Below are 9,465 nucleotides of genomic sequence, written 5' to 3'. Positions count from 1 at the left end.
TCCCAGTCCGTACTAAAATTATTTGGAAATAAAAAAATAAAAAATTCAATATAATCAAATTAGTAAACTGATCATAAAGTACTAAAAACATTAAAAAATTACATATCAATATTTTACCAAACGACACTTTCAAAAACCAAATGAAATCACTAATCACAACTCCTTCATGCAACTCTTACCAACCCAAAATCAAAACTATAAACCATCCACTCTAATAGAATTGTGAAACAAATATATATATAAACACAAAAATAGAATAATGTTGTAATAATATGAATTTGGTATGAAATCAAACAACTCTCACAACATATTTTTCTTACAAACATAGTTTTATAACTTATTTTTTTTAAAAAAATTGTATATAAAAATTTAAACGTTAAATTATTATTCAGAAGAAAAAATTAAAATTAATTCATGAAACTACACTTTTACGAGCCTTAAAATGTTTGTCAAACTCTCATCATCAAGGTAAACGTCTTGGGGGACATATGGAGTACTATATATAAAGATATAGACATATATCGAATCATTAAAATATTACAGACTACCACTATATTTTAATAATGCTACAAAATATTGACATAATGCTAATAATCAAATCTGAACCTAACATTAGTGACTAAAAACAAATATGAACCTAACATTAGTGAGCAAAAGAAAAAAAATAATAGTTAAATGGTAAGTTCTAAAAATACGATAAGTTAGGTGACGAAAAAATCCATTTTCCCAAAAAATAATAACGTCGCATTATTTTAAAAAAATTGATGCAACTAATTTAATATTAAAATTTAATATACATGTAATTTAAATTAATTTTAGTGGATTATAAAATTTTTGAAATTAACACCATGTAATAAAAACTAAATTCGAAATTATGACTCAAAAACTGAAAAATATAAAATATATGTAAAATTCCTATTTTGCCCCTGCCCAATAAAGGAAATTAGGCAAAAGGGGTGCTTTTTGTACCGAGTTTCAAAAAAAAGGGATGCAAACTGCAATTTCTGAAAATAGGTGTATAATATTGATTTTGGACCAAAACTAAGGGATGCAAAATGTAATTCTCTCAAAGTTGTAAGTATGTTTTACTTATGAAAGTACTAAATTACCCCCATTGACTAACGTTAACGGTCGTATTTGACGGAAAATTATAAAAGGGGTGCAACGTGAAACGAGTTTTAAAATAATGGGATGCAATCTGCAATTGTTCAAAACACGTATACAATTTTGATTTTTGGCCAAAGTTAAGGGTGCATTGTGCAATGCTCTCTAAATATAATATTGTACAATTGATAATATAAATACATTTTTCAATATACATCATTTTTTACGATAAATATATTAATAGATAGGTCAGTAATCAATGGTTATGGAAATGGAAGAATGGACTACATTGGTTGAACTACCGTCAAAAATCGATAATTTATCGAAATGCTAAATCGAAATAATGTCGAACATATTTTTATATTCTTTTTATAATATATAAGTAAAATAATTATATTTGAGATGTGTAAAATTACATTTGTACATCCATACTAAGTTATAACATTATTTTGTGTGCATTATTAATTAAAATAATAAGAGTCTTAATCATCTTTACGCATCTCTCTTCTTCTTCCCTTATCTTTCCAGTTTCTATTTGGTAACCGTCTGATTTCTTCATTTAAAATCGTCATTCTTCACCAACTCGATGCTGAGTATATTTCTTCTTCCTTTTCTTTTCTTCATAGCGTCAAATCGTGTGTTTGATTCGTCAAATTTTGACCGGAAAATTGCCGATTTTGATCGAAAATGGCAAAAATGTTGTATGCTCCGATTTTTCTCTATAATATTGTTTGGTTGCCTTATAGCAATTTATCGGTGAAATTGTCAATTTCTATAACACTACAATAATCTTACAACTCTTTTACTTCTACCTTGAAAAAACTTTAAATTGGTTAATGTAACAAAATGATTCACCTTACCATTATAAAATATTAATGTAACTGTAATGAACTTGATATTTTAATATTTTATTATATATATTCAAAATCTTCAAACCAGTCTTAGTTTATATTCGATTTGGCCATATAATAAGAATCTCAAATTTATTATAAACCCCCTCATAACCCACTATTTTATTCATATACAAAGACAATATCTATTATATTTCTTGGGTTTGATAATTGATACACTAACATTGTCATTTTCAGATTAGCTAATATATTAAATTTATTTACTGAAAATAAATTTATTTTATATAAAATCTTCAAAAAAATAAGAATTTAGTATATATACATGCAAATATTATTAAATTTTAGATATCTAATTATAGGTTGTTAATATTCAATTATAAATGATAACATATATAAAATTATTAATACTAATGAGTTAGGTGTAATTAATATATGTTATTAAATATGACAATTATCTATATTTATTAATAAGGAGTCATAATGACCTAAGTGTAATTAATATATGGTATTAAATTTGATAATTATTTGTATTTATTATTGAGGGGTAAATTAGTAATTTGGAATAAATGGTCTCACCTAACCCCCTATTTGCTCTATTATATATATAATAGATTAGATTTTAGTCTAATTTTATTTATTTAGAATTATAAAACACTAGCATATGTTTTTCAAAATAAATCCAATTAAATATGACGAAACTTTAGGGAAAACTTAAAATTCTAGTTGATATTTTAAATTCGAATTAAAATGACCAAAATTAAATATAAATATTTTATGAAAGTTACAGGAGCATTTCATTTATCCGTAGTCCCGTACGTAGACGAAGCTGTTATAAAAAAATAGTCCCGGCGGGGCTCGAACCCGCGACCTTCGGCTCATAAGACCAACGCTCTAACCAACTGAGCTACGGGACTTGGAATATTAAAAAAGAAATTAAGTAATTTATACTAAGTATTAGTATACGATTACAGTTTCACCTTGACCTTTTTACACGCTCTTTCTCCTCGGGGATGAAAATTCCGTCTGCAACAAATAACTTGCCAAATGCACTGCATGTCCGAACTAAAGAGTACAAATATTTATAATTATATCTACTACTGGAATTAAATTGGATCTTTATTTAATAGTAGTTGGTTATTTTTTTAATGCAGGATATTAAAATTAAAATCATTTAGAAGCTTGATTCAAATCTCAATCTCTGCAACTCACAGGCTTGATTCTACCATCCACTCCCTTTCACTTACAGTTGTGTTGCTGCTGCATAAACGTATGTCCTCTATATAAACTATGAAGCATGACCAGGTCAAGATAGCTACATTTTCAACCTCATTTTTCTTGCTTAATCTTCACTCATTCTCTACAAAATGTTGATGTTTTTATGAACAGTTGCTCTATGATGTGCCCATTACATTACATATTTTGATTTTGATTGAATCATTTCTCATTAATACTATTAGGCCTCTTGCAAAAAAAAATATGCCAGTAATTAAAATTTACCAATTTTATAAAAGAGTTATCAAAGTGCACCCGCAATGAAAGACTATTTTATAAAATAGTAAACCATTCACTTTATTATTTTTGGAAAATATCTTACAACTATGCTAAATTTCCAAAATGATGTAAAACTATTCAAAATCTTACTATCTACATAAAAAAAAATGAAAAGCTCACCAGAAAAGGGCAACTTTTCAATAATTGTAATATCTCCAAAACTAATTATTTCCTCTCAAGTCTGTACTAATTAAGAAATGTCAATAATCGTACATGAAAAAAGATGAAAAAAATACTTATGAGGGCATTTTTTTTTCTTTTGCTAAATAAATAATGAGGGCAACTTGTGCAAGAAACATCCATTAAATACTTATTTAATGATTGTACTGCCAGTAGCTTAAATAGGGAAAACGCACTTATATTTCTGTATTTATGTTATGTATATGTACTCTCCCTTCACAAGAACAACATTTCTATTTTCTTTACAAACACATTTTCTTGAAAACCAGTCATGATTTTGACAAATTAACACCAAACAATCAAAACTTTCGTATGAAATGGGCTTCAAATATTCTCAAACACCAATCTTTTCTCTTCCTTTTCTTGTTTTCTTGACACTTTTTCACCTATCTTGCTCAGAAGATATCACAAATTTCGTTTACAAAGGCTGTGCAAACCAGAAATTTGTAGACCCTTCTGGGGTTTACTCACAAACCCTAAAAACCCTTTTCACATCTCTAATTTCACAGTCTTCTACAGCTAAATTCTACAAGACATCTTCTGGGCAAGGCCCATCTGCCATTTCTGGCCTGTTTCAGTGCAGAGGAGACCTCGAAAATGGTGATTGTAATAGGTGTGTGAGTAATGCACACCAACTGTTTGCTAAATTGTGTGGCCCAACTGTTGCTGCAAGAATTCATCTTTCTGGGTGTTATATTAGGTATGAGGTTTCTGGGTTTAAGGTAGCTGGAGCTACTGAGGTTTTGTTCAAAGTTTGTGGGTCGACCCGGGTTCGTGGGTCGGGTTTTGATCAGAAGTTAGGGTCTGCTCTTGGATTGGTTGAGAAGGGTGTGGTGAGTGGGAATGGGTATTTTGGTAGTGTGTTTGAGAATATTAATGTGGTGGGTCAGTGTGAAGGTGATTTAGTTGGTGGGGATTGTGTGAGTTGTGTCCAAAGTGCTGAACAGAAAGCTAAGAGTTATTGTGGTGGCTTTGATATGGGTCAGGTTTTTCTTCAGCAATGTTATGTTACGTATTTTTATCGTCCTGATGGAGTTCCGGAGACTTTGCCATCAGGTAATTTAATTTTGTTACTAATTTATGATGGTTTTAGGAAATAAAATATATTAAGGATTTGGATTTTGTATATCTATTGATAGATAGATGCATATGTTGATATACTGATATTGACGCATGTTTAATTATTTTCGATATGAAATGATTTGGAGAACATAAAGAAAACAAACTGTATGGAGTGTTGGGGTTCTTTTTATTAATAATGTTAGGTGAACCAGAATTAGATTCTTTCTTGCTGGGTCATATGTGTGTGGATGTATATATATGTAACTGTTTGTGGATGACTACTTTGATTATAATGGTCTGCTGGTGTTAAACTTGTAGATACAGGAAGTAGTAAAGGGAAAGGCATGGGTCAAAACACACAGAAAACAGTGGCTATTGTGGTGGGAGGATTAGTTGGTTTTGGTCTTTTTATAGCTTGCTTGCTGGTTCTTAAATCAGCTTTTAAGAAGAAACGTGAGGTTAAGTATTAAGATTAATGATACAAAGCAACAAAGGTGCGTTATAATTTCTCTGCTCATCTATATTGTAATTCATGATTGTAAAATTTGGTGTTAAGTGTTCTTGAGGACTTGAAGACCTTTTAGTTTAGAGAGCTTATCTTGATTAACACTTATTACTTGGATGTAAATACATGTCAATGAGATGTCTAATTCAAGTTGTGTATTCCAGCAGGAAAAAAAACATAAGGATGGGTGGACAAAGAGATTTGCAAGGTAATATAAGGTATATATTGGGTGTGAAAAAGTAAAGCAAATGATGGTGAAAGAGGGGACATGACTTGAGATTTTCTTCATCTCCAAGCATCTCCAAATAATATATATATTTACACTTATATATTATAGGAAAACATATAAGTTTAATTACATTTTAATCTAGAGAAAGCATATTTGTTAAAGGATTATAATAGTTGTAGTTAGGTTAGTATGCTTTGTTTAAAACTGAATGTACATTCACAAATGGTTGGAAAGTGACATACTAATATGAATGGATATGGAGTAGTTGCTTTACATAAAATGTCTCTTATTCATTACTTTTCGAAGAGCAGGTCTTAATTTCTTGTCTTGTATTCTTTGTTAAGACTCAAGTGGGTGAAAAGGAAATCCAGTTTGGTTCTTGGACCTATAAAGTTTCAAAATTTTGTATGGGAACTACTTTATATCTTTTTATGGGTATTTTGGTTCTTGCAGGCCAAGGTGTTCCTGCTCTTTCGGTCTGTTCAGTCCTCCCATATAAGTCCGATCGATGTCCAATTTAACCCCCCCCCCCCCCCACACAGTTAGGTGCTAGCGATATCTAAAAACTCGTCCGGTCTAGGCGTAGGTTCGACTGATCTCTGATCAGTCCTCCCATTTATTTATGCTACTGATATCTAGTAAATTATCTCGACTATGCTATTGATATCCTTTAAAAAACCCGTCCAAGTTCCAATTCATGTCCAATATATCCTCCCATCTAGATACCATATATCACCGCGTCTAGGTCCAATTAATCTGCCATTATGAAACTTGGTGCTAGTAATATGTATTGATCACAACCTCGTGAGTTTTTTCTCAAGCTCGTATGTATGAAAACCTCAATTCTGTTTCCATTCCTGTCCTGCACATGTCATCAATTGGAGGTTGATAGCAAAGAAAATTACTCCTGTTGTCCTGTTAATGCTGATGCATACTACTACAACAATAATTAAGCCAGCAAAATGCACTTCTGTATCAATAAGATATTGACCCTTGGACCTTTTCATTTTTGTTGTTTATTGAATTTGCATCGGGTATGATAAAGTATCTGGTATCTGATACTTTAATAAAGTCCATATTGTAAATTATAATCCCACCAAGGTGTTTAAACATCTGTGATATTGTTATCAATCCTTTTAAAATCCCTGGAATGATTGGTTTTGGGAATTGTGTGCATCAAGCATCCTTTGACATACAGTATAATATTACGAAGGCCATATATATGTATATAGGGTATTTGTCTCATGTATTTTATACAGGTGTTATACACATAGCTTGAGACAATAACATAATGCAAAAGTTGGCCATGTATTGAGGACAGTAGGAAGAGATTAAAATCGTGTATAGAAAAAAAAAAAAAACTCAGGGAAGGGGGATTCCAAACTAGTCTGTGCGATATGAGACGAGATAATGAGATTAACACAGCAGCAAGTAGGTATTAAAAATATAGCGACAAGTATATGTTCGCTGATTGTTCAAGTTGATTTATGCCAACTAGATTGTTAAGTTGTGTCGTCAAAGAGTTAGAATTGTCATATTATGAGGTCAAGCAGCAAATGTATTGAGACATCCATCCTTCTCCTTGATGTGAGAGGCCACTCCCTCCAATTTCATGGTACAAAGGCCTCCCGTAAGGGGGACTTATAGTTTCCGATATCATAATGTTGGCATCTCATACCTAATATGTCGGGTCTTCAACGACACACGCAATAGTTGAAGCTGGGGATTTTTTCATAAAAAAGGATCTAGACATGGGGGATTCGTCCCTAGATGAGAATCTTGGATTGGGGGATTCATCCCTTGAATTTGACCCTCAGTTATTACCACATGAGCTCCTTCTCCATTGGTGGCGTAGGTCGAGTGTGTTGGGATCTTAATGGTGGACAAGATAGTGAATGACGGAATTAGTTCGTCAGTTTCATCGTTGTTTTTACTCCATGTGTTTTTCCCACAGACGACATCAAATGATGTGTAATAAAAACTAGGGAGTTCGTTTATCATTAAAGTTAGGATTTGTGAGTTTCGAGTTTTATTAGATGTTCTTTTGTTCGAGACTATCGTTCCTCGCAAGATGCTTATGTATCCCTATATTATAGAGAATCAAGCCAACATAGTTCTAGGTTGAGTAGTAGAACCCTTAATATAGATGTTGAGTCTAGGGTTTAGACTTAGGTTGTGAGACTTGGTTGACAAGTTTCCAGTTTAGAAGGTAATAAAGACCCTTGTAAGGCGGTGGATTCTAAATCCTTCCTTGTAAGAGTTAGTTTCCATGTAGGACGATGTGTCTTGCATTTCTGCCGTATCAGGCCTTGACCACGAACAATCTCATTCGTGGACATTATGGGCCTAGGCCACAGACTTATTCGTCTGTGGTACTCCTTGGGCCTCGATCACAGAATACCTTGTCCATGGTCGTCGTGGGTCTTTTTGTCCGTAATGGGCCTCGAATAACATTGTTCGTGTTGGGTTTTGGACATTAAATTCAACTGTAATTAATGCGACATTTATTGTGTATCTAGGTTTATTTTCAACCCATATCATGTCTAAAACTAAAATATTTTGTGTATGAAATTAAATTTACACTTTTGATATCCAAAATTACATGAGCACGTAGGTTTTAGTCATAAACACTGCTTGAACCTGACAATTTTATGCCAAACTATAGACTTAAGTAAAAATCAAATTAAAACTGAAACTCAAATGAAGCAAACAAAAATTAGTGTGAATTACACGATATAAAATTGATTCAAAATTAAAATCAGATATATAAAAATTGAACAGCTCAAATGGTTCAATTATACAACGTAATGTTTGATGTAAATGCGCAGATTAGATTGCAAATAAACAGTATTTTTAAAATGGACGAGAGTGAAATGTGATTGACTATCGCAACAAAAATTTAGTGTCAAAGAATTGACAGTGGCTAAAAATGAGCTTTTTGAGTATATGTAATTTGTAGGGATATTAAATAGCATACCAAGTTCACTTAATATGGATACAACTTTAAGGTAAAATAACACAATCAAAATTATTTATGTTAGGAATATGTTGTAGACATGATGATATGCTACAAAAATAGCTTAGTAGATTTGATTAAGTGTATTTGTAGTTTTCATTGGATAATTTTATTAGGCCTCTGTTGAGAGAGTAGCTTATGTTTAAATAAGTTTTGGTAGCACATATTGTAATTCCTTAAAGAACTAGAAGTTATAGGATATTCCAAGTCATGTTGACTCCTAGATTGCTATGCAAAATAGGTTGTTTAATTTTAAATATTAGATGCCTTGTAATCTTGCATAAGTGAAATAGAGTTAACTGCTATGAAGATACTCTCAACGGATGTTTCACAAGATTTCAACGGATGATCAACTAGACTCTCAACGGATGATCCAGCAAGTCTCAACGATGATCCAACAGAGTTCCAATGAATGATCAAATTCAAAAAGCAGTTCATAGTGACTTGACAGTTGCATGGGTTGATTGTATGCAAATAGAATGTGACAGCCTATTAACAGGTTATAGAGAACAAAAAAGTATTTCCATTTCTATGCTAACTTGAAGATATTCAAATATGCTGGATGGAGAAATGGAGCAGCATGAAATTAAATTAAGACACTTTTGTTTTATTAGTTTATCTTTTTATCATGTAACTTGGTGATATATAAACCAAGTGTAGCAAGTAGAAAAATATCAATTAATAAAGTAAGAACTAAGAAATAGAAAAAGCGGTATCTGTTAAGAATTTCTCTGTTCTAAGCATTTCATACTTGTAAGCAGCTGTGTGCATCTTTGGATCACAGAGTTCTTATCAATATATATCTCTGGTGGGTAAGTTCAATCCACCAAAAAGTTTTTAATCCTTGTGTTTAATTACTTTGTGTTTGAATACATCTATATTTTCATTCCGCACCGTTGCATATTCAACCACTGATATATTTATATTTTTGAGAAGTTCTTAAAATTGAAAATAAATCAAGAATTAC

The 9,465-nt window shown here is 31.5% G+C and overlaps 1 protein-coding gene and 1 non-coding gene across 4 annotated transcripts; one reads left to right on the top strand and one right to left on the bottom strand.

Annotated features, from left to right (window-relative positions):
- Window positions 1-2,795: 2,795 nt before the first annotated feature.
- On the bottom strand, window positions 2,796-2,869 carry TRNAI-UAU (transfer RNA isoleucine (anticodon UAU)). Its single transcript has one exon. It is a non-coding gene; the product is annotated as a tRNA-Ile (tRNA).
- Window positions 2,870-3,815: 946 nt separating this feature from the next.
- Window positions 3,816-5,762, top strand: LOC141707622 (plasmodesmata-located protein 2-like). Of its 3 annotated transcripts, none has more exons than XM_074510878.1 (2): window positions 3,816-4,742; window positions 5,421-5,762. In XM_074510878.1, the coding sequence occupies exons 1-2, from the start codon at window positions 4,004-4,006 to the stop codon at window positions 5,432-5,434; spliced, it is 753 nt and encodes a 250-aa protein (XP_074366979.1). In that variant the 5' UTR covers window positions 3,816-4,003; the 3' UTR covers window positions 5,435-5,762. The 3 variants fall into 3 exon arrangements, with proteins under 3 accessions (XP_074366979.1, XP_074366978.1, XP_074366977.1); XM_074510877.1 differs by having other exon boundaries at window positions 5,418-5,762; XM_074510876.1 differs by lacking the exon at window positions 5,421-5,762 and adding an exon at window positions 5,067-5,243 and having other exon boundaries at window positions 3,836-4,742.
- Window positions 5,763-9,465: the final 3,703 nt, after the last annotated feature.

This window comes from Apium graveolens, chromosome 2 (assembly GCF_009905375.1).
Source record: "Apium graveolens cultivar Ventura chromosome 2, ASM990537v1, whole genome shotgun sequence".
NCBI lineage: Eukaryota > Viridiplantae > Streptophyta > Magnoliopsida > Apiales > Apiaceae > Apium > Apium graveolens.
This window is presented reverse-complemented; position numbering and strand designations above follow the sequence as displayed.

Excerpts from the sequence above, each read along its gene's own strand:
- LOC141707622 (XM_074510876.1), top strand. The coding sequence starts at position 4,004 with ATGGGCTTCAAATATTCTCAAACACCAATCTTTTCTCTTCCTTTTCTT. Across the intron at positions 4,743-5,066 it reads TCCGGAGACTTTGCCATCAG|ATACAGGAAGTAGTAAAGGG; the intron begins GTAATTTAATTT and ends TTAAACTTGTAG.